The sequence below is a fragment of the Salvelinus namaycush genome, chromosome 23 (genome assembly GCF_016432855.1).
Source record: "Salvelinus namaycush isolate Seneca chromosome 23, SaNama_1.0, whole genome shotgun sequence".
Taxonomy (NCBI): domain Eukaryota; kingdom Metazoa; phylum Chordata; class Actinopteri; order Salmoniformes; family Salmonidae; genus Salvelinus; species Salvelinus namaycush.
This window is the reverse complement of record NC_052329.1, coordinates 26,425,911-26,440,244: the sequence shown is the minus strand read 5'-3', so window position 1 is coordinate 26,440,244 and position 14,334 is coordinate 26,425,911. Positions and strand designations below refer to the sequence as shown.

General features: G+C 44.2%; 1 protein-coding gene across 1 annotated transcript in view; it reads left to right on the top strand.

Annotated features, from left to right (window-relative positions):
* Positions 1-8,134: 8,134 nt before the first annotated feature.
* The window catches only part of LOC120018580 (calpain-5-like), a 26,098-nt gene continuing 19,898 nt past the window's right edge, over positions 8,135-14,334 (top strand). Inside the window, exons 1-2 of the mRNA XM_038961793.1 lie at positions 8,135-8,290; positions 13,542-13,673. Coding sequence (XP_038817721.1) covers positions 8,135-8,290; positions 13,542-13,673 — 288 coding nt within the window. The remainder of the gene's footprint in view (positions 8,291-13,541; positions 13,674-14,334) is intronic.

Here is a 14,334-nt window from a genome sequence, read left to right as displayed (position 1 = left end):
CCCCACCACTCTACACACACAGAGTAAGGAAAATGTTTCCCAGAGGACCCATGTTGAGTAACATGTTTTTATATTCCACAGAGAAATAATAAAGCAATCAACCAATCAATAAATTAACCAATCAAGTATCTGACATGCGTTCTCTTGGCATACTTCATTAAAACACACAGGGTGAATAAGTAATAGCCTTGTGGGAAAAATGATATTTCAATACATTGCTCCTCATCACAATATCATTATGACTTACTGTGTAGTTTGTTCTAAGTGTATCTCCTTAAACAACTAACCGTCTTCATTTAACCTAACACGTTAGATGTTTCATGTCCATCTCTCCCATTGTCTGATGTGAATGTTGTCTTTCTTCAGTTCAGTAAAGTGCAGTTTCTCACATTACTTTTCATATGTCCGGTGACTCCAGTCCCTTAGTGTTAAACATTAATGACACAGCGCGACAGACAGGCACCTCGGTCACGGCCACTGGCTCTACACGGCAATACTTTACGCTGCTGTCCTTTTACCCGGTGGCCACAGGTGGGAGCTGCAGTACTGTAAATAGCAGAGACGTGAAAAACGTGTTGTTTCTAAGCAAACTATTACCTTATGCCGATTAAATAAAATAAATAAAATTGTATTGGTCACATACACATGGCAGATGTTATTGCGAGTGTAGTGAAATTGCTTGTGCTTCTAGTTCCCGACAGTGCAGCAATATCTAACAAGTAATCTAAAAATTCCACAACAACTACCCAATACACACAAATCTAAATAAAGGGATGGAATAAGGATATGTACATATAAATATATGGAGGGGCCATGATCGACCGGCATAGACGAGATGCAATAGATGTTATAAAATACAGTATATACATCTGGGATGAGTAGCGCAAAATATGTAAACATCATTATTAAAGTGACTAGTGATCCATCTGTTAGAGTGGCCAATGATTTCAAGTCTGTATGTAGGCAGCAGCCTCTGTGTTAGTGATGTCTGTTTAACAGTCTTGAGATAGAAGCTATTTTTCAGTCTCTCGGTCCCAGCTTTGATGCACCTGTATTGACCTCGCCTTCTGGATGGTAGCGGGGTGAACAGGCAGTGGCTCGGGTGGTTGTTGGCCTTGATGATCTTTTTTGCCTTTCTGTGACATCGGGTGCTGTAGGTGTCCTGGAGGGTAGGTAGTTTGCCCCCGGTGATGCGTTGTGCAGACTGCACCACCCTCTGGAGAGTCCTGTGGTCGTGGGCGGTGCAGTTGCCATACCAGGCGGTGATACAGCCCGACAGGATGCTCTCAATTGTGCATCTGTAGAAGTTTGTGAGGGTTTTAGGTGACAAGCCAAATTTCTTCAGCCTCCTGAGGTTGAAGAGGCGCTGTTGCGCCTTCTTCAACACACTGTCTGTGTGGGTAGACCATTTCAGTTTGTCTGTGATGTGTGCGCCGAGGAACTTAAACTTTCCACCTTCTCCACTACTGTCCCGTCGATGTGGATAGAGGGGTGCTCCCTCTGCTGTTTCCTGAAGTCCACGATCATCTCCTTTGTTTTGTTGACGTTGAGTGTGAGGTTGTTTTCCTGACACCACACTCCGAGTGCCCTCACCTCCACCCTATAGGCTGTCTCGTTGTTGTTAAGCCTACTACTGTTGTGTCATCTGCAAACTTGATGATCGAGTTGGAGGCGTGCATGGCCACGCAGTCATGGGTGAACAGGGAGTACAGGAGGGGGCTGAGCACGCACCCTTTTGGGGCCCCAGTGTTGATGATTAGCGAAGTGGAGACGTTGTTTCCTACCTTCACCACCCGGGGTCGGCCTGTCAGGAAGTTCAGGACCCAATCGCACAAGGTGGGTTTTAGACCCAGGGCCTCAAGCTTAATGATGAGCTTGGAAGGTACTATGGTGTTGAATGCTGAGCTGTAGTCAAAGAACAGCATTCTTACATAGGTATGCCTCTTGTTCAGATAGGATAGGGAAGTATGATGGCGATTGCATCGTCTGTGGACCTATTGGGGCGGTATGCAAATTGCAGTGGGTCTAGGGTGACAGGTAAGGTGGAGGTGATATGATCCTTGACTTGTCCCTCAAAGCACTTCATGATGACAGAAGTGAGTGCTACGGGGCAATAGCCATTCAGTTCAGTTACCTTTGCCTTCTTGGGTACGGGAACAATGGTGGCCATCTTGAAGCATGTGGGGACAGCAGAATGGGATAGGGAAAGTGTTACATTGTTTCCAGACTGGCAAATTGATTGATCTGCTGCATACTGGCTGCAATTTGATTTGTTCACACAGGCAGCCCAATTCTTTAATTGTTTCCACTAATTGTTCTTTTGACCGATCACATCAGATCTTTTCACATTAGAGCTTTGTCAGATCTGATTGGCCAAGAGACCAATTAGTGAAAAAGATCAGAATTGGGCTGCCTGTGTGAAAGCAGCCCAAACGCATGCCACTGTGCCATCAGGCATACATCTTCGAAAACATTGTACACCAACATTATATCTTTCTTTGTGAGTTTTGAAATGAATTAGACCTAATTCTGGAGAAAAATAAAATATTGAGTTGCGAAGTTGCTTTAGTTACAATCCTTTATGAAGAGTGAGGTGAGGAGTTTTGCCCAGAATCTAAAGGTTCACTGGATGGTTCAGCCCTGAATCCTGAATGGGTGACAGCCGTGACTAATCAGACCATATACAATTTATTTTTATGATCTAATTACGTTGGTAACTAGTTTAAATAGCAATAAGGCACCTGGAGGGTTTGTGATATATGGCCAATATACCAAGGCTAAGGGCTGTGTCCAGGCACTCCGTGTCGCAAGTAAGAACAGCCCATGGTATATTGGCCATATACCACACCCCCTCGTGCCTTATTGCTTAAACATCACACTTTTTTCAATGACACGGCAGAAATAGACTACTGTTTGGAAATTTGCCGAAATAGGCACTTTCCAAAAGAGACGTGGAAGCAGTAGGCTCCAATTAATATTTTCAAGAGCTTTGATTCAACCTGATCATGTCATTGGAGCAGTAGGTCTAGTCGACACTAAAATAGACCACATGTTTCTGATCAACATGGTCAGGGAACAGGAGTAGCCAGAGCTCAGCTCCCACCGTAAGACTCAGCCCTCCCCTGTGTGTGAGAGAGCGAGTGAGAAAGAGACAGCAAGCGAGCCCTAAGGAGCTCGTGCATCAGAAGAGCAGCCTCCGGGAGGGAACAGGGGGTCTCACCGACTGATGCCCCAGTAGTACCGGAGAGAAACGTATACGTCACCGAGGGAGTCAACTCTTCCAAGGTAAACTAGCCCAAATTAAATCAGCCAGTCGGTTTTTCGGAAATGTATGACGATGAATGAACTTATTTAAACTTTTGTAGAGCATAGCCTACAGCAATTATGCATATGTTTGTCTCTGTGAATGTATTTAAACTTTTCTAGAGCATACGATTTTACCAACTGCTAGCCAAGTGAAATTATATTCCACGATGTAGACCTACTTCACATCAACGGAGTTGAACGAAGACGAGAGTGAAGACGCGAGTGGGCGGACTGGAGTTCGGAAGTTACATAATTATTATTTTTAAATAATAAACGACCTATTTCAACACCCCCCAAAATAGCCCACATGTACACAGGACAAAAGCATTATTAAAAAATGTTTTATGAAAAAATGAATTGTATGTGATGTCGGAGCCCACACTAGATGTAGCGCAACTCCGTTGATGTGAAGTACAGTACATTGTGGAGTTGAGTTTTACTTGGCTACCAACTGCTGTGTCTTCAGCAAGTATAAAACACGTTTTGACGTTAGTTCAGTTCAATAGTCTACTATCTACTTGTGGGTGTGGTTGATATGCTTAGTTTACTCGCTGGAGAGCAGAATATACACGTTCTTTCCCCCAGCAGCTGCAGTCTGTAAAATGTGTTTAGACTTACTGAGCAGAGCTACTACCTTTACCCCAGGCTGTGGAGGTCTGTTATGAATCCTGACTTTCTCTCTCCATCCCCACCTCGTTTCTCCTCAGTAGAAGTTCTAAAGCCTGATGAGTCATGTAGGACTCAACTAGTCAGTGCAGTCCTATACTCTTGAGTATGGTAAATGGGGACTAAACTGTGAACAAAGAGACGGTTGTAGTATAGTTTGTCTCTGCCATTTCAGTCTGTACCATGTCTTTCGGTGTTATGCCTGAAGAAACCCTCACACCATGCCAGTCACACCCTCCGCTAACATTGGGTTGGTGTTGTGGTTAGAGTAGCTAGCAGATTGTTACAGACTAATGTGATGCTCGCTCCATTATTTTTTATTTATTTAACTAGGCAAGTCAGTTAAGAACAAATTCGTATTTACAATGACGGCCTGGCGGGGATGGGTGTTGGGATTAAAATTGAATAAAATAAAAACATAGGACAAAACACACATCACGACTAGAGAGACAACACTACATAAAGAGAGACCTAAGACAACAACATAGCATGGCAGCAACACATGACAACACAGCATGGTAGCAACACATGACAACACAGCATGGTAGCAACACAACATGGCAGCAGCACATGGTAGCAGCACAAAACAGGGTACAAACATTATTGGGCACAGACAACATCACAAAGGGCAAGAAGGTAGAGACAACAATACAGCCTTGGGCTCCTGAGTGGCGCAGAGGTCACTACAGACCCTGGTTCGATTCCAGGCTGCATCAAAACCAGCCGTGATTGGGAGTCCCATAGGGCAGCCCACAATTGGCCCAGTGTCGTACAGGTTAGGCCGTCATTGTAAATAAGAATTTGTTCTTAACTGACTTGCCTAGTTAAATTAAATAAATAGAAGTGTGCAAAGCTGTCAAGGCAAATATATTTAGATTTGTTTAACACTTTTGGTTAATACGTGTTAATTCATAGTTTTGATGTCTTCACTATTATTCTACAATGTAGAAAATAGTCAAAATAAAGAAAAACCCTTGAATGAGTATGTGTGTCCAAACTTTTGACTGGTGCTGTAAGTACTTTACACCACTGCCTAAAGGACTCTCAGACCATGATAAACAAGATTCTCTGGTCTGATGAAACCAAGATTGAACTCTTTGGCCTGAATGCCAAGCGTCATGTCTGGAGGAAACCTGGCACCATCCCTACGGTGAAGCATGGTGGTGGCAGCATCATACTGTGGAGATGTTTTTCAGCGGCAGGGACTGGGAGACTAGTCAGGATCAAGGGAAAGATGAATGGAGTAAAGTACAGAGAGATCCTTGATGAAAACCTGCTCCAGAGCGCTCAGGACCTCAGACTGGGGCGAAGGTTCACCTTCCAACAGGACAATGACCCTAATCACAGCCAAGACAAACACAGGAGTGGCTTCAGGACAATCTCTGAATGTCCTTGAGTGGCTCAGCCAGAGCCCGGACTTGAACCCGATCGCACATCTCTGGAGAAACCTGAAATTAGCTGTGCAGCGACGCTCCCCGTCCAACCTGACAGAGCTTGAGAGGACCTGCAGAGAAGAATGTGAGAAACTCACCAAATACAGGTGTGCCAAGCTTGTAGCCTCATACCCAAGAAGATTTGAGGCTGTAATCTCTGTCAAAGGTGTTTCAACAAAGTACTTGGTAAAGGGTCTGAATACTTATGTAGATGTGATATTTCACTTTTAAAAAACAACAACAATTATAAACCTGTTTTTGTTTTGTCATTATGGGGTATTGGGTGTAGATTGAGGGGGAAAAACAACAACAATTGAATACATTTTGAATAAGGCTGTAATAAAATGTTATGTCAAGGGGTCTGAATACTTTCCAAATGCTCTGTACAAAGAGTGAGAGATACATGATGAGTGTGGGATAGAACGAAGGGTAGTATGGAGAAGGAAAGAAAGGAAAGTGAGACAGAATTAAAACAAACGAGATGAAGTGTACGTGAAAGAGAATGAGAGCGATAGAGATGAATATGGAGGGGACCTCTGTAGTAGTAGGGATTTTGACATGTGGAGATGACAATGTTTCCTGTCAGGACAGAACCCAATAGTCCCCTTCCTAGACAGAAACCACAGCTAGGCTGGCCACATTCCATTCATACCTCTAGTCCCCTTCCTTAGTTCCTACTCCCTCAGATCTGCAAGGAATATATAGTTGTAGGTAGTACCGTGATAGCTCCATCTAGACCTCCAGTAGACTAAGTCCAACCAGTAGCGGTGGTTGACTGAACTGCATATAGTATTCCTGTAGGGAATGAATGAATTACATTTTATTTTTGTGTCAAATCACCAGTTGGCAAACCCATTGCTTATGGCATTAATTGACACAGAAACAAACTTTTTACAATAATTGACTGTGATAATTCTTCTTCCGGTGGTCTCTGCAGTGTGCATCACATAAAAAGTTAAAAAAAAAAAAACAATACAATTCTATACATAATAATAAAGGTTATCCAAACAAGTAGTGTATACTGAACAAAAATATAAACCCAACATGCAACATTTTCAAAGATTTTACTGAATGTGGAGGTCCTGGTCAGGCATAGTTACACGTATTCTACGGTTGTGATGCCGGTTGGACGTACTGCTAAATTCTCTAAAACTACGTTTGAGGCCGCTTATGGTAGAGAAATGAACATAAGATTCTCTGACAACAGCTCTGCTGGACATTCCTGCAGTCAGCATGCCAATTGCAAGCTCCCTTAAACTTGAGACATCTGTTGCATTGTGTTGTGTGACAAAGCTGCACCTGTGTAATGATCATGCTGTTTAATCAGCTTCTTGATATGCCACACCTGTCAGGTGGATGGATTATCTTGGCAACTGAGAAATGCTCACTTAGAGGGATGTAAACAAATTTTATTTCAGCTCATGAAACATGGGACCAACACTTTACATGTTGCGTTTATATTTTTGTTCAGTGTAGTTAGTACTTCTAGCTGTTGTGAACCGACCACTCCCTTCACCCCTCTCCTTGTCTATGGTAAACTCTGTGTGTGTGTTCTGTCTCTAACAGGGTTGTCAAACACTAACATGATTATACTGCCTGGCTACATCCCATAAGCATTTCCATGACTACAAGAGAGTCCTGCTGACTGTCTGACCAGTGAACAGCAGCAATTTGTGTGTTTAGCAGACAGACTCAATGGTAAAAAACTTCAGACTGTAAAGTTGGAGCTGGTTACTCCCAGTGATCCATTGGTAAACTAGGAGTGTCTGTTGTGTGTATGTGTCATGTGACTGGAGTCTTATGTTGTCATGGTGTCATTGTCATGTCATGTGTGTTGAAAAGAGGATATCATTGAACAACGGTGGTTCTTTTTCTCTACTTTCAATGGGAGGAGTCAGTGTAGAATGTAGATAATGGGTCTCTGTCACTCTCACACACCACACACACATACACACACACATACACCCTTCTCTTGTTTGCCCTCTTCTGGGCATAAATCTGATAGACTCCCCACCAGAAAAATATGGCCTTTAAGCTACGGTAACTACCATTCACAGGCTGCTGAGAGGAGGACGGCTCATAATAATGGCCTGAACGGAGCGAATGAAATGGCACCAAACACATGGAAACCATGTTTAATTTATTTGATAACATTCTCCTCCAGCCATTACCATGAGCCCGTCCTCCCCAATTAAGGTGCCACCAACCTCCTGTGCTACCATTACCAATATCAGTTTTTTTTCTGGATCAAAAGTGGCTTAGGTGGTCGGCGTGGGAATGGGCGCGCGGGCCCCCATCTTGGCGCTGTAATTTTGTCATGGAGCTGAGAGAAAATGTTGCAGTTTGAAGCTAATATCCAGCCATTCTTTGCATTTTCCCATGACTAATTCAGCGTTCTTTTGTTCAAACATAATAGCCAAATCAATACTGCTAAATTCATTGTTTTTAATTCTCCCTGATTATCTTGCTTTTATGTAGGGGACTGTTAGTTCTCTCTTATTTATATAAATATAACGTTATAGGTCCGTTATAATTTCTACATGCTTTGTCTGGTATTAGTCGTTTAAGTTTACACAGTGTTTTTCCTTCCTGAAAATATAATTGTTTACACTGTTTGGACTTGTTTGTCTGTAACTGTGTGTGTTCCAGGGAGATGGTTGTGTCGTATGAGAACCAGTGTTTTGCTGTTGTGTGTGTGACAGTGTATGTGTGTGTGTTCCAGCAGGGTGATGGTGGTGCCATTTGAAGGCCAGGGCTACTCCTCCCTGCGTAAGCAGTGCCAGCAGCGTCGGGTCCTGTTTGAAGACTCTGTGTTTCCGGCTACGGACCAGTCTCTGTTCTACAAGACCAACAGCATAGGAACCATCACCTGGAAGAGACCTAAGGTACCACACACTGATGGGAGGGTGGTGTGTGTGTGGGGGGGGAGTTAAAGGGCAATTCCGCCACTTTTCAACCTCATATTCCTCCTCTTCAGCACCAAACCAGTGTCACATGATGTGAAACCAGTGTGTTTCTATGATCTGTGGGTAAACAGAGAAGATCTGTCACCACAGGGTAGGATTAAAAGTCAAAAACAGTGATGTTCAAAACAAAGAGTTTCTAACCAGAGGGAGGGTATTTTCTTGTTCCCCACATCACCGCGATTCTCATAGTGTTTGAAAATCACAGTTTTGAAGAGTCCATGTTATCGCAGAAATGGACTCAACCGCACGATTGCCCGGCCATCCCGTCTACAGTGAGCGGTTCATTATTTTATTTGTATGGTAATTCTATTTTCATGACTGTCTTCATCCATAACTGTCGGTTACACGGTTATACAGTAATTGTGCCTGCCCTAGAGTTAAGGTGTTTGAATAAGCATCCGACTGAGAGTTTGTTTATCATCTCACGGATTTTCAGATAGTGGGGGGGGGGTATAAGAAAGAAAATGGGTCAGAGAAGGAATAGAGGATGAAATGGAAGAAATGTTCCTCTCTATGAGCCCTTCAAATGGTGTGTGGGCACATTAATATCAGGTGACCAGTAGGAGAGGTACTAGTTAATATCAGGTGACCAGTAGGACAGGTACTAGTTAATATCAGTTGACCAGTAGGACAGGTACTAGTTAATACCAGGTGACCAGTAGGACAGGTACTAGTTAATATCAGGTGACCAGTAGGAGAGGTACTAGTTAATATCAGGTGACCAGTAGGAGAGGTACTAGTTAATATCAGGTGACCAGTAGGAGAGGTACTAGTTAATATCAGGTGACCAGTAGGACAGGTACTAGTTAATATCAGGTGACCAGTAGGAGAGGTACTAGTTAATATCAGGTGACCAGTAGGAGAGGTACTAGTTAATATCAGCTGACCAGTATGTTATCACTGCTGATAGATGGAAACACTATTGCAACACACACACACACATCCTGGTTGCGCAGCACTGAGCTGTATCAGGAGCTAACGCAGCGTTGACGGTCTGAACACAGGAGAAGGGAGCGAGAGAGAGAGCAGTCCGTCCAGTGGGAGAGTGATAAAACAAACAGCAACACTCAGGTGACTACCTACAGTACCTTCTGTCTGTTCTGCTTCACATCCGTGTGTGTCTACTGTTCAGATATTCATCTGTTACAGTACATGCCGCTCCCATGATATGTTCTACTTTCTTTATACTCTGCTATTATTCTACAGCTATGGTTACAGTATAATTGTCCAGGTAAGGGAGGGTGTAACAGCAGGACTGGTTGGACCAGTAAATAAAGCCGTGGTGTAAAGGTATTACTCATAGATAATATATCTATTGTATTCCTGTTTTTCCTCCAGCCTTGCTCCAACACAGCAGCTGATCAAGCCCAAGGCAAGAGGTTACTTCTCACCCAGTGAGATTCCTCAGGAGGGCCCCCTGGCTCAGAGAAAGCGCGGGTAGGGTGTGGCGGTGTATGGTTAGAGCAGCGAACCATGGAAAGGGTTGAGAAAAGAGCCACCCTACAGTGTGTTAGACTTACTGATCTACTTTGGGAGTGTACCAGAGGTTTTTATCCCCAATGTCTTTCACAAGACCTCTGATCCCCCTGTGAACCTCTAGTTATAGTAGTGTCTAGTACAGTCCCAAAGAGTAGCTTGGTGTGGTCAGGCCTGCTTCTCTTCTTCCTCCTCCTGGTCCTGCTCCACGGCCTACATCACCACCCCAGCCTGGTACTGTCCTCCTAGGGCTGGGCGGTATACTGTATTTGATGATATACCGGTATTGATGCACGGACGGGTTGGGTTTTTACTTTACCTTCTATAACGGTATTTGAATGTTTGGTTTGTTAAATGTGATACGCCTGGTGTACCGTCCATTTTTATGGTTTACTTTGCTACTTGAGTCATATCTCTCCGCTCTCTTCTCTCTCTCTCTCCATGCCACTTTCCACACAGACCTAGCCCCGCCCTCTGTCACTCAAGGAGCACATTTCTTGTTCCTCAACCACGAGACACTTGCGTTCAGTCTGCATGGTCAATGCAGCACATGCAACAATGTTGATGACAACGATGATGTTTTCACTTTGCTTCTTATTATAAATCAACTAGCGTTCTATAATTACACTATTAGTTTGTGTGTCTTACATCTGCCAACAGCTAGTTTGCATTTTCTTAGCAAGTTGGGCCTAAATCTTGTTAGCCGCTAATGCAAATCACTAGCTAGACAATAAATACTGTACTGAGTCAGAGCAAACGTAATTAGCTATACAGCCTGATAATACCAGTGATGGTGTAGACCTAATCAGCATGTATCTTCTAAATCAAAGAGGAATACGCAAAGCAAGAATTTTAGCTACTTGAAGTAGCTAAGAGAAAACATTCAATGTAGCTAAAGATTATAGGGTCCCCTAGGAAACACTTATCAACACTTTGGCTCCTAGCCTGTCACACTAATAACAACACCTTCCTGGCATTTTCATTTGTTTTCATGTCAAACAACACTGTATTCAAAGTTCCCACTATTATATTCTAACTATAGAATTAGAATAATCATTATTTCCATGATTCCAACAGTTCACCCAAGTGTTTCGCTGTAAATCGCAAGTCAATTCGCAATTGCAACATTTGGTAAAAAATAAGGTCTAGATTGTTTGCCCATATCGTGCAGCCCTGCGTCGCAGTGTGGAAATGATCTCAAATGAGTGCCGGAAATGGATGAAAATGCAGAAAATGATTCTTGATTCAATTGAACAGTATAAAACAATCAGAATGGAGAAAGACTCGTTGAAATCACTTAGAATATATGTTGCCACCCTAGGATCACTCACTACTCATAAAGCACCATAGGATCACTCACTACTCATAAAGCAAATGTACAACTTTTATTATTCAAAAACATCAAATACAGTCCAAAAAATAAATACTGTTATATGATATTTTGGCCATATCGCCCTGCCCTATGTCCTACCACACGTTGCCTAGAGAGGCTGCTCTCTGCTGGGGCTGAGGGATGGAGCGGGCGGAAAAGGGACTTAATGATCTGTGGTTCTAGAGGTCCCAAGTGTCACCTATGTTCCCATTTGGGCCCTGGTCGTAGTTTGCGCACTATATAGGGTGCAAGTTGAGACGCACCAGACTGTTGGGAAACCCTCCCTCCACCCCAGCCTGCCATTAGTGGTCAGCTCAGAGAGAGCAGCACAGCCACATAAAACAGTCTCTGAGTGCCATTAATTAACAAGGATAGAGTGATGGATGGATGGAGGAGAGGAAGAGATCTTTATCACTTTATCACTAATGGTTCTCTTGGCTTCTACTCAGATGCATCTCAGAATCTTGTTCTTTTGACTGTTGATTTAGAATAGAATTTTAATTGGGGAAAGGGGTGGTTAGCCTAATATCCTGTATAATTTCTCTTGTTTGCACCCCCCCTCTTTCTCTCTCTTCTTCTCTCTCTCCCACCCTCCCCTCTGTGTGTTAATCCCATGTTGTCCCCTCCTCCCTTTATCATTTCATTTAAATGTATAGTTTGATACAAATGCACATAGTCAGACTGCACTGAACTCGAATTCACATGAGACATTCCTTAGTATTGTAAATCTAGCTTTAACCCCACGTGTTCTCTTTTCTATAGGAGCTGTGTGATAACCCCATGTTGTCTCTCCTCTATATGAGCAGTGTGATAACCCCATGTTGTCTCCTCTATAGGAGCTGTGTGATAACCCCATGTTGTCTCTCCTCTATAGGAGCAGTGTGATAACCCCATGTTGTCTCCTCTATAGGAGCTGTGTGATAACCCCATGTTGTCTCCTCTATAGGAGCTGTGTGATAACCCCATGTTGTCTCTCCTCTATAGGAGCAGTGTGATAACCCCATGTTGTCTCTCCTCTATAGGAGCTGTGTGATAACCCCATGTTGTCTCTCCTCTATATGAGCAGTGTGATAACCCCATGTTGTCTCTCCTCTATAGGAGCTGTGTGATAACCCCATGTTGTCTCTTCTATAGGAGCAGTGTGATAACCCCATGTTGTCTCTCCTCTATAGGAGCTGTGTGATAACCCCATGTTGTCTCTCCTCTATAGGAGCTGTGTGATAACACCATGTTGTCTCTCCTCTATAGGAGCTGTGTGATAACACCATGTTGTCTCTTTTCTATAGGAGCTGTGTGATAACACCATGTTGTCTCTCCTCTATAGGAGCTGTGTGATAACCCCATGTTGTCTCTCCTCTATAGGAGCTGTGTGATAACCCCATGTTGTCTCTCCTCTATAGGAGCTGTGTGATAACCCCATGTTGTCTCTCCTCTATAGGAGCTATGTGATAACCCCATGTTGTCTCTCCTCTATAGGAGCTGTGTGATAACCCCATGTTGTCTCCTCTATAGGAGCTGTGTGATAACCCCATGTTGTCTCCTCTATAGGAGCTGTGTGATAACCCCATGTTGTCTCCTCTATAGGAGCTGTGTGATAACCCCATGTTGTCTCCTCTATAGGAGCTGTGTGATAACCCCATGTTGTCTCTCCTCTATAGGAGCTGTGTGATAACCCCATGTTGTCTCCTCTATAGGAGCAGTGTGATAACCCCATGTTGTCTCCTCTATAGGAGCTGTGTGATAACCCCATGTTGTCTCCTCTATAGGAGCTGTGTGATAACCCCATGTTGTCTCCTCTATAGGAGCTGTGTGATAACCCCATGTTGTCTCCTCTATAGGAGCTGTGTGATAACCCCATGTTGTCTCCTCTATAGGAGCTGTGTGATAACCCCATGTTGTCTCTCCTCTATAGGAGCTGTGTGATAACCCCATGTTGTCTCCTCTATAGGAGCAGTGTGATAACCCCATGTTGTCTCCTCTGTAGGAGCTGTGTGATAACCCCATGTTGTCTCTCCTCTATAGGAGCTGTGTGATAACCCCATGTTGTCTCTCCTCTATAGGAGCAGTGTGATAACCCCATGTTGTCTCTCCTCTATAGGAGCAGTGTGATAACCCCATGTTGTCTCTCCTCTATAGGAGCTGTGTGATAACCCCATGTTGTCTCTTCTATAGGAGCAGTGTGATAACCCCATGTTGTCTCTTCTATAGGAGCAGTGTGATAACCCCATGTTGTCTCTCCTCTATAGGAGCTGTGTGATAACCCCATGTTGTCTCTCCTCTATATGAGCAGTGTGATAACCCCATGTTGTCTCTCCTCTATAGGAGCTGTGTGATAACCCCAAGTTGTTTGTGAATGGTATCAGTGCTCATGACCTCCTCCAGGGCCAGCTGGGGAACTGTTGGTTTGTAGCGGCCTGCTCCTCCCTGGCATCCAGAGAAACTCTGTGGCAAAAGGTAAGACTCCCTGGCCGTGTGCATGTAGTGTGTTTGTTTGCCTTGGGTGTGTGACAAGCATGCACACACACACAGAATGACTTGGAGTTTATTATAAATTCCGACTCCTATTTGGAGGAGTGGCTTGTTTGTTTTTGTGTTCGTGTGTGTGTGGTGGTGTGGCCCTTCTGAGATGGCAGTGTGTGTTTTTTCCACTGAGTTCACAGTGAATCATTAGCATTAGTCCCACTGGTCGCAACTTTTTGTGTTCAACTTTTCACCAGCTCCTTACCCATGGCTCCTTATCCCTGGCTCCTTACCCCTGGCTCCTTACCCCTGGCTCCATACCCCTGGCTCCATACCCCTGGCTCCATACCCCTGGCTCCATACCCCTGGCTCCATACTCCTGGCTCCTTATCCCTGGCTACTTACCCCTGGCTCCTTATCCCTGGGCTCCATACCCCTGGCTCCATACCCCTGGCTCCATACCCCTGGCTCCATACCCCTGGCTCCATACCCCTGGCTCCATACCCCTGGCTCCTTATCCCTGGCTCCTTATCCCTGGCTCCTTACCCCTGGCTCCTTATCCCTGGCTCCATACCCCTGGCTCCTTATCCCTGGCTCCTTACCCCTGGCTCCATACCCCTGGCTCCTTACCCCTGGCTCCTTATCCCTGGCTCCA